Genomic DNA, 19,604 nt, shown 5'->3' on the forward strand with positions numbered 1-19,604 from the left:
GTAAATAAGGTATTTCTGTTTTTTATTTTGAATACATTTGCAAACATTTCAAAAAATCTGTTTTCACTTTGTCATTACGGAGTATTGTGTGTAGATTGATGAGGACAATTTTTTATTTAATCAATTTTAGAATAAGGCTGTAACATAACAAAATGTAGAAAAAGTCAAGGGGTCTGAATACTTTCCGAATGCACTGTATGTACATATCTACTTGAATTACCTTGTACCCCCTGCACATCAACTCTGTACTGACACCCCGTGTATATAGCCAAGTTATCATTACTTGTTATCATTACGTGTTTTATTTTTCTATTTTATCTCTATTTTCTTTTTTTCTACATTGTTGGTAAGTAACTTGGTTGGTATGTAAGTATTTCATTGTTAGTCTACAACTGTTGTTTACGAAGCATGTTACAATTACAATTTGATTTGAGGCACAGATCTAGGATTCATTCTCAGTACTAGATAGATAGACCCATAACCTAAAGGTCATACCCAGCATATTTTTATTATATTGTATGTTGGTCCACCGATAGATGGCGCCATCATAGAGTCTATGGACATTTTCTACCAGAGCAGGACCGTCTTGCTGTCAGATCCGGAGCTGTTGTTGACTATATACAAATCTGACCAGGAACTCTTGCTGTTAGTTACTTGATTCAGTGAGTATTTTATGAATTTACACCCAAAAAAATAAGACATGAATGATTATTCTACCAAAGTCACATAGCTAGTCATGTTGACAGTAAAACGTGTTTTTAATGTGTTTGTGTGTCTAGGCATGTGAGAGCAGTGAGTTTAAACTCGGCATCTCAGTCATTGCCGACTCTTTATTGCAAGGTTTACCGAGGTAAAATTAGTTTTATATTGGATATTCGTTTTTTTTTTCTCAATCGATAGGATGGACAAAAATCCACGGCTTTTTTTGTTTTTGAAATGTATTTAAATGTGTACTTTTTTGGGCTTTCAATCTTCAATAGCTCTTACACAACGTGTGGCATGACTATGAACATGATACTGTATATTCTGAATCAGGGAAGGATGGAGAAAAATCCACGATTTTTACATGTGTTTTTTATTGTGTTTGTTGATTCTTCGACTCCCATCAGAATTCCTTCTGTATAATGGAAACCTGTTGACACCATCTGTCTTTAACCATGTCACACGTATACCTCACAATATATTGACTGTATCTGCCTCCCTGTCACTTTCTGTTACCCTAAAAAAATCCCTCAGAATCACTCCCACCACTGTTCATGTTGCTGAGATGGAACTAACTGGTATGAAGCTGCCAATGACTAACTGGTCAAAAGGTCAGGTTGCAGAGTAGAAATTAAATTATACGCTCAGATAAGCAATCAGTGTTGGGGTCAGAGGTTGTTCAAATGGTGGGAAACCTGTTCCTTTAACTTATTCCTTAGAACGTTCCTGCTGGAGTCTGCCCCTAGGTACGATATGTTGTTAACAAGTGATTTAATTGGGAGGAATTGCCTCAATAGTGAGAGGTTATGATAATAGTTTGTTACTTGTCTTCAAAGTGTTGGGTGTCAGATACTTTAGGCCATTGACAATTATTTTGAAGGTTTGATCTTTGAAGAAAGAAAGAAATTAAGGAAGAAAGAATAGTATGGAGTGACAGTGTGTGTTTCTCTGTTCCAGTTGAGTACTTCTGCAGAAGTGAAGGAATATCTGGATGATCATGGATGAATTCACTCCTTTAGACTGTCTGCTAGCTACAGGTACTGTATTCTCTCTCCCTCTCTCTCTCTCTCTCTCTGACAGACACACAAGCACATACAGACCTTTCAACAGGAGTTTTTCACTGCATAATGCAGTCATCCAGTTTTTCCTCTTAGTTGTGGGCTATATTGGGCATCATGCATTGAAGTAGCCTATAGAAACAATTCAGTGATTATACCTGCAGAAATATTGTAGTAGATAACATAGAAAACCAACTCCTAAGACAATTCACGGTAGCCAAAGTATTGTCCCTATTACAGTAAGTGGGACTGAGTCAGTTGTTTAAACACCTCCAGCCCCTAGAGTTTTCCTGGGCTTGACTATTTTTACAGAGAGCAGAGCTCAAGGCAAAACAAGAGATTAACATGGTCTGAAATAACACTGGCTTTAATGGTCCTGCACTTATCAGAGGGCTAAAAGATATCTGCTTTATTCCCCCTGTAGTTTACACACTTTATATCCTTCCTTATCTCACTCTCTTTCTGTGTTGGTTTTGAAATTCAGGAGAGGGAGGAAAAGAGGGACGGTTAATTCATGAGAGGGGTCAATCAGGAAATTGTATGGGAGAGATGGAGGGAGATAGCTAGAAGGGTGAGACGAGGAAGGGGAGGGGGCAGGAGGAGTTATTTTCTGTGTTGCTCAGTTACTCATACCCCAGGTAGGAAAGTAGTTATTTGTTGACAGGACTCTCCTAAATCACTGTTATCTACTGTCAATACACTGCCTAGAAGTGCGCGTGTGTGTGCGCGCGCGCCATACAAGTGAGTGCGGGCATATTTGTTCTGAAACAGGCTTTTCATTCTGCTATATGGCTCTGTCTCAGTGATGTTCAATTGCAGAAAGGACAATATCTGATTATTATTATTATTGAAGATATAATACCATATTCCAGACATCAGAGTGTACTGGACATGTTGTTTGTGCTTGTAGAGAAAATGACAGGATGTAGGCTTGTCTCTGATTATAACAATCAGTAAAGTAGTTTCTCCAGAGCTAAATCAGATCCAGCCTGAACTGTGCGATGTAGTAGGGTGTTGTAGTTTCCAACAGGCCAATATTCTACATAGTTTACCGCATAATTTACTACAATGACCACAATCCATTGCTCATCTACTTGTCCGGTCTGTGTTTCTTTTACATCTGCTACAGAAGAGGGAAGAATGCATGATGGTGAGGTGATATAGAGAGAGCAGCTGTTGCTTCGCAAGGTATCTCTACCTGAAAATACATTATCTAAGTGACTGATAGTTGGTATTCAGCAGTCATAAAAATATGCCTTATTTATTTTGAAGAACTACGAAACAGTGATTTTGTCAGACAGCATAGGCAGCAGCTCTATAGAGATGAGATGATGACTTGGAATTAAATAATAAAGTCATTAAATAAATAAATGTAATATACACAACTGAAATATTTTATTAAAGTCAAATAATTTGAATAAATGGTTAATAAATGTTAAGCAGTAATGGGCAGTCACTACCATCATGGGACTTTTATTAATAAAAAATAATCTAAATAAAAAACCATGATTATTTTGTAATTATCTAACCGAAACCGACCTAAAAAAGCACTAATTGCTCAGCACTAGACTAGCGCTACATATTTATTACACGTAGGTATTCCATCTGGTGTATAAGGATGGTATTCTGAGTCCAGCATGCTAATTTATTAGGAGAACGTTCCATTGTATTTTAATGAACACAAATTCCTTGAGCAAAGTCATTTGGTTATATGATAATGTATGTGCAGGTGTGAGTGACAGACGGCTGTCTGCAATAACAGACACTAAATGAGAGTGGATGAAAACAGCTTGGCTCTCTTGCTGTCAACATATCCTCATTAAGAGGAGACATCAAAGTGTAGACAGTCGGACTGGATTGACAGATAACTGACAGAGCGAGAGAGACTTCCTCAACCATAGTAGCTGACTATTGTTGTACCAGCGCCCATTTAAGAGTCCTTGAAATAACTTTTCAGACTTTTTCAGTGTTTAAAAAAAAAAAACATACATAAAACAACTGTCCGCAGTACCAAAACTTCACAGGTCATTGAAACAATCCTCTCAACAGAAAGGACAAGTTTCCTTTGTTAAAATGATGGGAGTCCTTGAAATGACATTAGTCAATAGAGATGTTAGTGTAATAAAAAGACTGTTAATAATAAATAAAAACAAGAAAGATTTATGGAAATGTTAAAACATGAAATACAAAAATACGAATAAATCGCCACAACAACTTAACTTCCCCCCATCCCCAATACTGCACTGTATTTAGCCTAGCCTATAGTACTTTAAGGTAGTATTATTGGACATACTTTACTGTTAATCCATTAAGCCAAAATTAATTTATAACATGAGCGATCAGGTGGTCGGGGTAGGGCTGTGGTGGAGGTTGTCTGTCGCTCCTAACGTCACTGTAGCACCGCCTCTTCTCGGGAACCGCTCTCTTCTGCATGCGTTGCTCCGCTAGCGCGATCAAGTTCTCCAACTCCTGGAAGCGCCAGAGTTGGGTGATCACCACAAATCCGTTGGGGTTTTCTGGTTCTGTCTCCACATCAGACATCATGTCTTCAGATGCCCCTTTGAAGCGCTGCCTCTCATCAGCAGTGAGCTCCTTCAATCGAATGGTCAAAGCCTGTGTGAAATCACAGGAGACAATGTTATTCTGATGCAAGGTGGACAAGAAATGTCAAGTAATAACAGTATCGCACAGAAGCTGGCATTAAAAAGCACACTACAAAAACGCATTGCCATTAAACATCATGATTATTATAATTTTTTTGTGTACTTTTTACCCCTTTTTCTCCCCAATTTCGTGATATCCAATTGGTAGTTACAGACTTGTCCCATTGCTGCAACTCCCGTACGGACTCGGGAGAGGCGATGGTCGAGAGCCATGTGTCCTCCGACACACGACCCTGCCAAGCCGCACTGCTTCTTGACACACTGCCTGCTTAACCTGGAAGCCAGCCGCACCAATGTGTCGGAGGAAACACAGTACAGCTGGCGACCGAAGTGTATTGTGGTCCTCTGTAGCTCAGCTGGTAGAGCACGGCGCTTGTAACGCCAAGGTAGTGGGTTCGATCCCCGGGACCACCCATACACACAAAAAATGTATGCACGCATGACTGTAAGTCGCTTTGGATAAAAGCGTCTGCTAAATGGCATATTATTATTTATTATTATAGCGTGTATGTGCCTGGCCGCCACAAGGAGTCGCTAGAGCGCGATGGGACAAGGACATCCCAGCCGGCCAAACCCTCCCCGGACGACGCTGGTCCAATTGTGCGCCACCTCATGGGTCTCCCGGTCACGGCCGGTTGCGACACAGCCCGGGATCGAACCCGGAGCTATAGTAACGCCTCTAGCACTGCGCCACTCGGGAGGCCCGAAAATACCAAAATGTTTAATATGAGGTTGAATTCTTGGAATAGAACAGGCCTGACACCATTTTTCTTCAGAACTGAGTGTTTAAAAAAATGCATCAGATTGACTAGTTCACATTCACAGACCTCTCTGACGCCTTCTCTTCTTTATGTCTTACTCTTTGGCTATGTCTGGGGTGTTTGAGCCTGTGTTTCTCTCGCTCACCCCAGTATCTGTTTGATGCTGAATCTGAAGCGATAAGGTCATAGGGGTGGGTTAGCGATGCAAGTCAACTGGTTAGAACAGCATATCATACAACTCATCAACCTTTGATGTTGCATCTTTACTCACTACTGCCAATCTATTAAAAGTCAGTAAAGTGGGGGAAAAGTCAAATTCACCTTATGTCTTTCATGGTCCACTTCCCATTGGTAAAGCTGGCACCCAGTTACAGTGAGGGAAAAAAAGTATTTGATCCCCTGCTGATTTTGTACGTTTGCCCACTGACAAAGACATGATCAGTCTATAATTTTAATGGTAGGTTTATTTGAACAGTGAGAGACAGAATAACAACAAAAAAATCCAGAAAAATGCATGTCAAAAATGTTATAAATTGATTTGCATTTTAATGAGGGAAATAAGTATTTGACCGATCTGCAAAACATGACTTAGTACTTGGTGGCAAAACCCTTGTTGGCAATCACAGAGGTCAGATGTTTCTTGTAGTTGGCCACCAGGTTTGCACACATCTCAGGAGGGATTTTGTCCCACTCCTCTTTGCAGATCTTCTCCAACTCATTAAGGTTTCGAGGCTGACGTTTGGCAACTCAAACCTTCAGCTCCCTCCACATATTTTCTATGGGATTAAGGTCTGGAGACTAGCTAGGCCACTCCAGGACCTTAATGTGCTTCTTCTTGAGCCACTCCTTTGTTGCCTTGGCCGTGTGTTTTGGGTCATTGTCATGCTGGAATACCCATCCATGACCCATTTTCAATGCCCTGGCTGAGGGAAGGAGGTTCTCACCCAAGATTTGACGGTACATGGCCCCGTCCATCGTCCCTTTGATGCGGTGAAGTTGTCCTGTTCCCTTAGCAGAAAAACACCCCCAAAGCATAATGTTTCCACCTCCATGTTTGACGGTGGGGGTGGTGTTCTTGGGGTCATAGGCAGCATTCCTCCTCCTCCAAACACGGCGAGCTGAGTTGATGCCAAAGAGCTTGGTTTTGGTCTCATCTGACCACAACACTTTCACCCAGTTATCCTCTGAATCATTCAGATGTTCATTGGCAAACTTCAGATGGGCCTGTATATGTGCTTTCTTGAGCAGGGGGACCTTGCGGGAGCTGCAGGATTTCAGTCCTTCACGGCGTAGTGTGTTACCAATTGTTTTCTTGGTGACTATGGTCCCAGCTGCCTTGAGATCATTGACAAGATCCTCTCGTGTAGTTCTGGGCTGATTCCTCACCGTTCTCATGATCATTGCAACTCCACGTGGTGAGATCTTGCATGGAGCCCTAGGCCGAGGTAGATTGACAGTTCTTTTGTGTTTCTTCCATTTGCGAATAATCACACCAACTGTTGTCACCTTCTCACCAAGCTGCTTGGCGATGGTCTTGTAGCCCATTCCAGCCTTGTGTAGGTCTACAATATTGTCCCTGACATCCTTGGAGAGCTCTTTGGTCTTGGCCATGGTGGAGAGTTTGGAATCTGATTGATTGATTGATTGCTTCTGTGGACAGGTGTCTTTTATACAGGTAACAAGCTGAGATTAGGAGCACTCCCTTTAAGAGTGTGCTCCTAATCTCAGCTCGTTACCTGTATAAAAGACACCTGGGAGCCAGAAATCTTTCTGATTGAGAGGGGGTCAAATACTTTTTCCCTCATTAAAATGCAAATCAATTTATAACATGTTTTTATAACAAAGTTTTTCTGGATTTTTTTGTTGTTATTCTGTCTCACTGTTCAAATAAACCTACCATTAAAATTATAGACTGATCATTTCTTTGTCAGTGGGCAAACGTACAAAATCAGCAGGGGATCAAATACTTTTTTCCCTCACTGTAGTTGACTAGGCATCTACACACATACACTACATGACCAAAAGTATGTGGACACCTGTGAACATCTCATTCCAAAATCATGGGCATTAATATGGAGTTGGTCCCCTCCTTTGCTGCTATAACAGCCTCCACTCTTCTGGGAAGGCTTTCCACTAGATGTTGGAACATTGCTGCAGGGACTTGCTTCCATTCAGCCTAAAGAACATTAGTGAGGTCGGGCAGGCACTGATGTTGAGGGATTAGGCCTGGCTCGCATTCAGTGTTCCAATTAATCCCAAAGGTGTTCGACAGGGTTGAGGTCAGGGGTCTGTGCAGGCCAGTCAAGTTCTTCCAGGCCAATCTCGACAAACCATTTCTGTATGGACCTCGCTTTGTGCACAGGGGCATTATCATGCTGAAACAGGAAAGGGCCTTCCCCAAACTGTTGCCACAAAGTTGGTAGCGCAGAATCGTCTAGAATGTCATTGTATGCTGTAGCGTTAAGATTTCCCTTCACTGGAACTAAGAGGCCTAGCCTTAACCATGAAAAACAGCCCCAGACCATTATTCCTCCTCCACCAAACTTTACAGTTGGCACTATGCATTGGGGCAGGTAGCGTTCTCCTGGCATCCGCCAAATGCAGATTTGTCCATCTGCCAGATGGTGAAGCGTGATTCATCACTCCAAAGAACACGTTTCCACTGCTCCAGAGTCCAATGGTGGCAAGCTTTACATCACTCCAGCCGACGCTTGGCATTGCGCATGGTGATCTTAGGCTTGTGTGCGGCTGCTCGGCCATGGAAACCCATTTCATGAAGCTCCCGACTAACAGTTATTGTGCTCACGTTGCTTCCAGAGGCAGTTTGGAACTCGGTAGTGAGTGTTGCAACTGAGGACAGACTGCGGTCCCGTTCTGTGAGCTTGTGTGGCCTACCACATCGCGGCTGAGCCATTGTTGCTCCTAGACATTTCCACTTCACAATAACAGTACTTACAGTTGACCGGGGCAGCTCTAGCATGGCAGAAATTTGACGAACTGACTTGTTGGAAAGGTGGCATCCTATGACGGTGCCACATTGAAAGTCACTGAGCTCTTCAGTAAGGCCATTCTACTGCCAATATTTGTCTATGGAGATTGCATGGCTGTGCGCTCAATTTTATACACCTGTCAGCAACGGGTGTGGCTGAAATAGCCAAATCCACTAATTTGAAGGGGTGTACACATACTTTTGTATATATTGTGTAGGTGTTGTGGGCACTGTTCTTCCTGGAACACATGATGAGCATAACATATTTTTTATAACAAACAAATATAAAGTTGTATCCTTACCTTTCGCCCGGCTTTGTATCTGTTCTCCTCACCACCGAGAATGTAAAAATCTCTAACTGCCTTCTATGAAAACAGAGAAAGCATAATTAGTATAGTAACAGATTTGTTATAACACTTCCGCACAAAAGATTGATGAGTTAGTAATACAAATGACTCATAGGACGTTACGATGAATATGGAGTTGTTTTAAATGTATTAGACATACTTACAGATCATTCTTTCTGGCCAGTCTTGTTCCCAGTGCAGTAGACATCCTTAGTCTTGTTGCCAGGACAGACGACACCTGTGGTCTTGTTGCCAGTGCAGTAGACATCCTTAGTCTTGTTGCCAGGACAGACGACACCTGTGGTCTTGTTGCCAGTGCAGTAGACATCCTTAGTCTTGTTGCCAGGACAGACGACACCTGTGGTCTTGTTGCCAGTGCAGTAGACATCCTTAGTCTTGTTGCCAGGACAGACGACACCTGTGGTCTTGTTGCCAGGGCAGTAGACACCGGTCTTCTTGTTGCCAGAGCAGACGACACCGGTGGTCTTGTTGCCTGGGCAGTAGACACCGATGCAGTGGCTGTAGTGTTATGTTGAGAAGTCTCCCTCCAGTGGAAATGGTTGAGCTGCAGGTGAAGAAGCTGGATGTGGAGGTCCTGGGCTGGCGTGGTTACACGTGGTCTGCGGTTTTGAGGCCGGTTGGACATATTGCCAAATTCTCTTAAACAACGTTAGAGGCAGCTTATGGTAGAGAAATGAACATTCAATTATCTGGAAACAGCTCTGGTGGACATTCCTGCAGTCAGCATGCCAATTGCATGCTCCCTCAAAACTTGTGACATCTGTGGCATGGTGTTGTATGACATTTTAAAGTGGCCTTTTATTGTCCCCAGCACAAGGGGCACCTGTGTAATGATCATGCTGTTTAATCAGCTTCTTGATATGCCACACCTGTCAGGTGGATAGATTATTTTGGCAAAGTAGAAATGCTCACTAACAAATGTGTGCACAAAATTTGAGAGAAATACGCTTTTTGTGCATATGGAAAATGTCTGTGATCTTTTATTTCAGCTCATGAAACATGGGACCAACACTTTACATGTTGCGTTTATATTTTTGTTCAGTGTATATGCAAGTCTAATGCTTGCACTGTAGAGCGCTGATTGGTCATTTGGCCAGGTATGAATTTGCTGAGGGCCTAATCCTACCCACTCAATCTGAATTCAATGGACGCCCAGACAAATGTGTGAATGTTCGCTTTTCTTTTCACTTCCACGGCTGTGTCCAGACAACTGTTTGCAGGTGGGCTACAATGCCAGTTGTGAATGTTCTAGGACCTACCCAAAAAGTGTGAATTCAATGGGAAATCCATCCACCTTTACGGCCCATTATTTTTCAAACGTAAGAACAAATAGTTTGTGTTTTTAAGTAATACAAACATCACCATGTGAAGATATTTCTAAATATGTATGCAGTGGCGGCTCCTGAAAAAATTCTCAGGGGGGGCAATTTTTCTGATGATTTAGGTGACCTACACACATTTAAAAAAAGATATGTCCAGCAACAACATGAAGACAGGGGCAGCATATAAGTCAATACTGATATACACATTACTTGCTTCAAAAAGGCCTCATGGTTGAATTGGAAATATGTGCACCTGAGCATAATTCACAACAAGCAAGCAGGAGCTTTTGATAGAGGCTACTGAAAACATTGATGCAAGTTATTGGTAATAAGAAATTTTTATAGACTTCCATATTCTGCCCTCTTGTATAGATTTGTGAAAATGAACAGTGATAGACATTTTGCCTGAAAACAGAATTTGAAAATAATTTCTAGAAAAGGTAAACACAGCTATCTGTATGGCTTTGTAAAAATGAACAACCATATTCTGGCCAATTGTATAGATTTGTAAATATGAACAACCATATTCTGGCCAATTGTATAGATTTGTAAAAATGAACATGAACAGATTATTATTTTTTTTAAAACTTTTTTTAAAATGAAAAATAACTATTTTAAACAACATCAACTGTGAACTGATTTGGGCGTGTGTGTGTTAAAGAGACAGACAGGGAGGGACAAAGAGAGAGAGAGGCTACATTACTTGTACTGAAACTGTTCTAGCTTGCTGCATGATCAAATTCAGCTGATGCGCATAGCAATGCACGTAATGGGCATTCTTGAAATGCTCACGCACCTTTTGCTGCACACCAGCCTTCTCTCCCCTCATCACACTGGCTCCATCGTAAGCTTGCGCAATGAGTTTGACTTTCTCGTCGTCGGCAAAAAGACCGTTCAGTCTCTCCAAAAGCACACTGGCGATTGAGACTGAGGTTGATTCCGAGATGGGAAGGAACTCAAAAAAGCGCTCCTGCACTTTGTGGTTGCTATCTATGTACCTCAGCACAAGCACCAGCTGTGTCTGTGTAGAAACGTCCGTGGTCTCGTCAGCTTGGATAGCTACGAAGTTCGCCGACTTCACCTCCTCCACAATATGTTCCCTCATGACCGCTAGCATACACTCCAGTAGCTCGTTTTGAATGGTCTTTGATGTGCCCTTGAAAACTTTAGCATTTTTAAGATGGTCATCAAACACCTCATCTAATTGTGCCACAAAGTTGACAAGTCCAAGAAAAATACCAGGGTTGGTGGAGCCCTCAGTTTCATCTTTGCCTCGCAAAGCTAGCCATCTTGACAGTTGTACGTGAATTGATTGACGCTGCTACCCGCTCTTTTCTTAGTTATGTTCATGGTTACTTATGTTACATATGACGAAAGCGCGTAAGTGCAAGCCCTCCCGGAACCCATAGAGATTGTATTGAAAGCTCTGATATTTGAAAAAAAAAAGATTTTACATGATAGTCTATGAGAGACTCCTGGGCGATTTTCAACCTGACTGAAATCGCCCCAAAAGGGGCGGGGCCATTTGAAGCACAACTTTAGCCTGATTGGACATTTAGTGGCAGATCAGACGTCTAGATTAGAACACTGATAACTACTGTTGCCATGATATAATTGATTAGAAAAAAAATCCCTTCCTTTTCCCGTTTGGCAGTGCATCGCCCATATCGCCCTAATGAACACACCGCCCCTGTATGTATGTATATATTATAGGTACTTACTTTTATTAGTTGTATTAGTAGTTGTAGCAGTAGTTTTTATTAGTTGTAGGCCTATTATTTTATGCTGTTTATGTAATGTTTTATTATTATTTCATTGTTATTATTATTAGACAGTAGTTGCCATATTATTATTGTTACTAAGTACAGTTGAAGTCGGAAGTTTACATACACCTTAGCCAAATACATTTCAACTCAGTTTTTCACAATTCCTGACATTTAATCCTAGTAAAAATTCCCTGTCTTAGGTCAGTTAGGATCACCACTTTCTTTTAAGAATGTGAAATGTCAGAATAATTGTAGAGAGAATGATTTATTTCAGCTTTTATTTCTTTCATCACATTCCCAGTGGGTCAGAAGTTTACATACACTCAATTAGTATTTGGTAGCATTGCCTTTAAATTGTTTAACTTGGGTCAAACGTTTCGGGTAGCCTTCCACAAGCTTCCCACAATAAGTTGGGTGAATTTTGGCCCATTCCTCCTGACAGAGCTGGTGTAACTGAGTCAGGTTTGTAGGCCTCCTTGCTCGCACACGTTTTTTCAGTTCTGCCCACAAATGTTCTATAGGATTGAGGTCAGGGCTTTGTGATGGCCACTCCAATACCTTGACTTTGTTGCCCTTAAGCCATTTTGCCACAACTTTGGAAGTATGCTTGGGGTCATTGTCCATTTGGAAGACCCATTTGCGACCAAGCTTTAACTTCCTGACTGATGTCTTGAGATGTTGCTTCAATATATCCACATAATTTTCCTTCCTCATGATACCATCTATTTTAAGTGCACCAGTCCCTCCTGCAGCAAAGCACCCCCACAGCATGATGCTGCCACCCCCATGCTTCACGTTTGGGATGGTATTCTTCGGCTTGCAAGCAACCCCCTTTTTCCTCCAAACATAACGATGGTCATTATGGCCAAAGTTATATATTTTTGTTTCATCAGACCAGAGGACAAGTACGATCTTTGTCCTCATGTGCAATTGCAAACCGTAGTCTGGCTTTTTTATGGTGGTTTTGGAGCAGTGGCTTCTTCCTTGCTGAGCGGCCTTTCAGGTTATGTCGATAGAGGACTTGTTTTACTGTGGATATAGATACTTTTGTACCCGTTTCCTCCAGCATCTTCACAAGGTCCTTTGCTGTTGTTTTGGGATTGATTTGCACTTTTCGCACCAATGTACGTTCATCTCTAGGAGACAGAACGTGTCTCCTTCCTGAGCTTTAAGGTAGGCCTTGAAATACATCCACAGGTACACCTCCAATTGACTGAAATTATGTCAATTAGCCTATCAGAAGCTTCTAAAGCCATGACATCATTTTCTGGAATTTTCTAAGCTGTTTATAGGTACAGTCTACTTAGTGTATGTAAACTTCTGACCCACTGGAATTGTGATACAGTGAATTATAAGTGAAATAATCTGTCTGTAAACAATTGTTGGAAAAATTACTTGTGTCATGCACAAAGTAGATGTCCTAACCGACTTGCCAAAACTATAGTTTGTTAACAAGAAATGTGTGGAGTGGTTGAAAAACGAGTTTTAATCACTACAACATAAGTGTATGTAAACTTCCGACTTCAACTGGAAGCTTTTAAAGTAAGCCGAGTTGAGTGCCTGCCTTTGAGAGGGTTTTGTGTATTTACACAATAGCATGCCTTCTAGCATATTGACTATTGACGACAAGTGCACTAGTAGCCAATAATAATGTTCAATCAAGAGAGCAGCATTCTTTACCCAAGAATGTTCACTCGTCTTCACAATTATCATATTCTGAAAGCAGACAAGGGTAGATATATGCCTGTTCTGAGCTCCAAAAATGAACTCACCTTCAGTAATCGTTGGTATTTGGTATTTGTTTTCTTGGTCCTCAGACTCCAGCTTTAGAATGTGCTCTTCAACCTGACCCATCCAGTACCCAGCCTCTTCCTTCTTGATCTGTGTCAGTGTGGGCTCTGGGTACCTCTGGTTCTGTCCCACAGTGGGGCTCCACTCCTGCTCACATGGCGGCTGGTGCTGGTGTTGTGGCTCAGGGGAAACCTCTACCTCCAGCCTGCTGCTTGCAGTCCGACTCTGGAAGGAAGGAGAAAGAGTTACACGTATAACTAAATAGTTAGGCAGTAGATATTTTGGGCCAGTTTCCTGGACCTACATAAAGCCTAGCTAGCTAACTAGCAAAATTACTGTCCTGCTTGACTGAAACAATTCTCCATAGGGGCGCCACCTGGTGGCCTACCCTGGGACTTACCTGGTACTGGGGTGTCAACGGCGGAAGTCCGCGATGAGTGCTGGGTCAAGGATATTCCTGGCGGGGACCCAACACCTCTCCTCCAGGCCATAAATCTCCCAGTCAACCAGGTACTGGAATCCCCTGCCTCAAGGTCGAACACTTTTCGTACCTCCACCACAAACGGTGGATTGTTGCTCCCACACTGCCGAAGCCCAGGCAAGGGCCCTCCCAGACCTCAGCGTTATTAAGTATGCTATCTTCGAGCGGTTCGAGGGGAACGAAGAAGGCTGCAGCTCGAAGATGAGGGAGCACTGGAAGAGAAATGCCTGTCAGGTTCCAGAATCTCCAGTGTAGCGCTCCAGAGGAGGTAAGCAAGGTTCTCGGGACACCGGGGTAGGCTGGGAAGAAGCGCCGCTGGTGGTGGGGTTTCTGAGAGTCTGGGGGGTTACAGTTGTGGCTTGCTGCTTAGTTGGGAATCCGCAGAATTGCTCCAGCAATGTATTGAACGCATGGTCATGGCGTTCTGCTAGGGTATGGAGTCCCTCCATAAGGCATTGTAGTAACCCCCTGTGTCTTCCTATGGTGGCTCCTTGGGAGGAGACAGCGTTGCGGAGCTGGTCCGAGTCTGCTGGGTCAGTCATGGCCATTTAGTACTATCACGGCTCAGGCTAAGACCCAGATGCAGACACAGGAGGCGGATAGTACGAGTCTGTTAGGCAATCGGTAGGTCAAGGCAGGCAAAGAGTTGTTATCCAAATCAGAGTCAGGCAGGTGCAGGCAGGATCAGGGTCAGGACAGGCAGAAAGGTCAGAACTGGGAAGACTAGAAAAAGCTCAAACTAGAGCACAGGAAACACGGGAACACGCTGGTAGGACTTGATGGGACAAGACAAACTGGCAACAGACAAACCGAAAACACAGGTATAAATACACAAGTTAATGGGAGACACCTGGTGGGGGTTGGAGACAATCACAAGACAGGTGAAAGAGATCAGGGTATGACAGAACAAGCTTTAATCCAGTGGAAACAGACGTAGTGTACAGTGCATTCTGAAAGTATTCAGACCCCTTGACTTTTTCCACATTTTGTTACGTTACAGCCTTATTCTAAAATGGATTAAATTGTTTTTTTCCCCCTCATCAATCTACACACAATACCCCATAATGACAAAGCAAAAACTGAAATATCACATTTACATTCAGACCCTTTACTAGTTCTTGAAGCACCTTTGGCAGCGATTACAGCCTCAAGTATTCTTGGGTATGACGCTACAAGCTTGGCACACGTGTATTTGGGGAGTTTCTCCCATTTTTCTCTGCAGATCCTCTCAAGCTCTGTCAGGTTGGATGGGGAGTGTTGCTGCACAGCTATTTTCAGGTCTGTCCAGAGATGTTCGATCGGGTTCAAGTCCGGGCTCTGGCTAGGGTACTCATGGACATTCAGAGACTTGTCCCGAAGCCACTCCTGCGTTGTCTTGGCTGTGTGCTTAGGGTCATTGTCCTGTTGGAAGGTGAACCTTCGCCCCAGTCTGAGGTCCTGAGCGCTCTGAAGCAGGTTTTCATCAAGGATCTCTCTGTACTTTCCTCCGTTAATCTTTCCCTCGATCCTGACTAGTTTCCCAGTCCCTGCTGCTGACCTCACCTGAGGGAGACATGCCGTCATGAGTCGTCTATGGACAATCCGAGTTAGATCACCTTCTGTCAGGTGATTCTTCTCCTCGTTAGGGTGAGGCACAGAACTAAAATGTGAGGCCCAGAACTCGAATGTGGTTCAAGAGGGTCCTCGTGTCCGTTGTGGCCTGTTCCCTGGATAGGTAATCGTCCAGGTAAGACAGTTACACCTCCAGTAGAATGTGCCACCACAGCAAAAGGGAAAAAGGCCGGTGGGCCAGCCAAAATGCTGCAGTAACAGTGTCCATCATGCAATGTGAGAGTCCGATCGGATAGGCCCTGGCCCAGAACTCTTTCACCAGACTAAACGAAAACTGATAAAGCTTTCGTATTGCCTGTGTCTGTGAAAAGTAAGTGTACATTGCCCTAGCCGGGCACAACACACTGGGGGAAGCCCCTAGTTCACCTGCAATAGCGAGAGGGGCGTATGTGGACAACTGTAACTTGTTTGTCAGACAGAACCCTTGGCCAGAAAGAGGGGTTAGGATGTAGGTCGACACTCCTTTCATCTGAACACATTTGGAAAAATTCAGTAAACCAGGGCGTCAACACTAGAAGAACCTGAGACATTAGAGGAGCCAGAACTATAGCGGTGGCCGTCATCAGAATTGGAGTTCGTAGCCTTCCATCACTGTCTTCAGTACCGATGGGGCCTCCACTTGCCTCTCTCAGTTTGCCCTTTAGACCTGTGAGAATCTGCCAATGCCAGCGGCAAGCACCTCAGGATGACTGCAGAGTGCCACCCTTCTTAGACGCAGTCCGCTGCCTGTGGGCAGGGACACCTTGCATTTCTCAAGGCAAAACGCCATACTGGAAATGGTAGTTTCTCTCTGTTGGAAGAAGAGAAGGGTAGTGTATACACTGCAGTTTAACAGAAAAATATGGCAACCCCAGCTACACACTGCGTAAGACCAGTGAGTTTCTAAGGGATACTAGGATAGTTACTGTCTGTACTGTAAAGTAGTGTAACATAACTATAGTAAACCCAGCTATACACTGAAAACCTCAGTGTAATAGAGCTGAGATGTGAGTTTCCAGGGGAAACTAAGTAGTTACTGTTTTACTGTAAAGTAGTGCAACAGAAAACTATCGTAACCCCAGCTACACACTGTGCAAGACCGCAGTGCAATAGCTGAAAAGTGAGTTTCCAAGTGTTAGGTTCTGACAGAGTAAAAAGCTAGACAGCCAATACATCTCTGTTGCTAGTCAGGAACTTAATTGGTTCCTCTCATTGGTGTAGCCTCCTGCTAGAACCTTCATGGGCGTGGAAATATATGTGTGTGACAGGACTGACTGTTCCTCCTCACTTCATCTGACCTGACCACGGGCCGAATTCCTCACTCCTCCCTACTCCACGGCTGTCCTACCTTATCAGTGACTGAAACCAGACTGTTGCCTTTTGCCCCTCTCCATAGGATACATGAGACTTAACAATAACATGTTCTGACAGAATATAAACTTTCTGCACTCCCCTTTCTTACTCAGTAACTTTCCAAACACCTAGTTCTCATCCACCCTCCATTGACCCCAACATATACATTCATTATACATGTAAAGTAATCAATAAGTTCTAGTATGGTAACATGAATAAGTATATTCCAAGCTAGAATCCAACAAAAGGGAAAACTAGGATAGTCACTGAAAACTAGCATAGTTACTGTATGTAAACTACAGTAAACCCAGGTACACACTGTGTGAAAAAAACAGTATTGTAATAGATCTGTCAGTTTCCAATTAAGGGATAGTTACTGTCTGTACTGTGAAGTAGTGCATCAGAACTATAGTAAACCCAGCTATACACTGAAACCCTCAGTGTAATAGAGCTGAGATATGAGTTTCCATGGGACACTTTGATAGTTAATGTCTGTACTGTAAAATAGTGTAACAGAAAACTATCGCAACCCAGCAACTGTGTGAACAAATAACAGTGTAATCTCACTATGGTGGGGCTAGCATAAACTCAGCCTAATACTGGAGAATGCCAACAGTGTAATATTACTGTCTATAGTATACACTGTGCAATACTGTATGATAGTATAAAATGGGACCTACAGTATCAGCCTTAGTCTCATACACTATCTGAAGGAGAGGAGACATGAATGGCTGTAGCTTTTCCTTGTGGAAAACATTAATCCAACAGTGTAAAATACTATGTCTATAGTAAACACTGCGCAATACTTTATAATAGTAAAGATTACTACGGACCTACAGTATCAGGCTTTGCCTCATACACACTATCTGAAGGAGGAGACGTGAAGTGTGAACTGCCTGACCGTCAAGGGGCAGGGCATTCTGCATCTCACACATTTATAGCTTATTTCTTGCTTTAAATGTGTGAGTCGGCTGTAACACACACCACACTTATAGCTTATTTCTTGCTATATACGTGGGGGTTCAGGTTGGCAGGACTTAATGGAAAGTGTGTTTATAACTGTGCTTAGTCCTGCAATGGTCATTTCTGGTTAAGCTAGCTAGTTTGCATAGTTTATTCACTGTGGTATGTACAAGCAGGGTTGCCAGGTCTAGCTAAAGTATCTAGCCCAATGACCTCTGAAAACCCACCCACAAGGCCTGAAAACTAGCCCCAAAAACTGTTTTCGCTGCAAGAGGAGTTGCCACATTTATCCAATAAACCCTTTTTCCATAACGTTATCGAGCTAAATAAGAAGGAATATCGACGTCATTTTTTATGATGTAGGCTAAGAAGCAAAATATGAATATGTCGCAAGAGAAAAAAAAATCACACTTATGAAACTCTCCAGATCATTTTCCATCAATGGATGTCGATTTAACTTATTTTGACTGCTATGATTAAGCAATAAGGCCCGAGGAGGTTTGGTATATCGCCAATATACCACGGCTAAAGGCTGTTCTTAGGACATAGCCCTTAGCCGTGGTATATTGGTCATATACCACAAACCCCTGAGGTGCCTTATTGCTATTATAAACTGGTTACCAATGTAATTAGAACAGTGCAAGTGTGGTACATGGTCTGATATACCACGGCTTTCAACCAATCAGCATTCAGGGTTCAAAGCACCCAGTTTATAATTGTAAATAAATATAGTTTGCAAATGTGCATAACTATAGATAAATCCGACAGGAGAGTTTGAGTGATGAAAGTTGGGACAGAGGATCTCGAAGTCGCTGTGCAAGAGACACTTGGACGAACTTCAAAAAACTAATGTTAGGCTATTTTCTGGCAATTGTGCCTTTATTATATGCCAGATGTTAAGGCTACAAACTGTTATAAATGGCCTATTTGCAAGATTGCCTTGTTATTTCAATAGGCATAGGCTACTGACTAAAATCTGGGTTTAGAATTGCAATTCAACTTTGCCATGGTTTGCTGAGCTAGATGCAGGTAGCCTATAGCCCCTGATAGGCCTACATCTAATTTCAGGGAAAAGTCCACAATGAAACTAACATTAAGTGTTGCGATAGAGCTGTGACCATGATCACAATGGATAACTTTCAATTTAATTAACTAAACATGGCAATTAATAATTGCATAATAGCAAGGCTACAACAACAAACTGATTTATAGGCTATTTATTAAATCCGTTTGCCAGCTCCAGGTAGGATACACAAGTGGCACAAATTGATATGCAATGACTACAGTGATATCGTCATTTCAACATATTTGTTGTATCAAATGGTAGGTTACAGTAGCCTACATAGAAATTAATAGCCTACTTGATGGCCAACAGATGCAAATATACCCTATCATTCTCCACATTTAATGTATTTTTCATTGTGGACTTTTTCCCGATAACAGAAGCATGCGAGGGAGTTCCATAACTTCCATTTCAAATGTCCACTCGTGCAGCGCTCCAGACCCTAGAACTGAGCACGAGTAAAACCCTTCGCTTGACATGGTTATCAATAAGAAAAGTCGACATTCGAATGCGGTTGACTTTAAACCACCTCTGAGCGAATTCATCTAAAGAGCTCTAGTGCGCCTAAAGTTGTTTTCCAATGCTTTGTCGACGTTATATCAGTTCTAACGCTTTAATATGTTTTATGGGAAAAGGGCGTCTCCATAATGACCAATCTAAATAGCCTACCAACAACTGGTAAAAAGTTGTCACGACGTGCGCGTGCTGCTCTGTTTCTGTGACTTAGCTGACTC

The 19,604-nt window shown here is 42.6% G+C and overlaps 1 protein-coding gene across 2 annotated transcripts in view; it reads left to right on the forward strand.

The window, feature by feature from the left end:
• The first annotated feature begins 606 nt into the window (after window positions 1-606).
• tpk1 (thiamin pyrophosphokinase 1) overlaps window positions 607-19,604 on the forward strand; it is a 69,048-nt gene continuing 50,050 nt past the window's right edge. For both annotated transcript variants that reach the window (XM_084151713.1, XM_084151714.1), the window contains exons 1-2: window positions 607-662; window positions 1,660-1,739. In XM_084151713.1, the coding sequence (XP_084007839.1) occupies window positions 1,694-1,739 (46 nt within the window). In that variant the 5' untranslated portion in view covers window positions 607-662; window positions 1,660-1,693. The remainder of the gene's footprint in view (window positions 663-1,659; window positions 1,740-19,604) is intronic.

This window comes from Coregonus lavaretus, assembly GCF_964263955.1.
Source record: "Coregonus lavaretus genome assembly, chromosome: 34".
Taxonomy (NCBI): Eukaryota; Metazoa; Chordata; class Actinopteri; order Salmoniformes; family Salmonidae; genus Coregonus; species Coregonus lavaretus.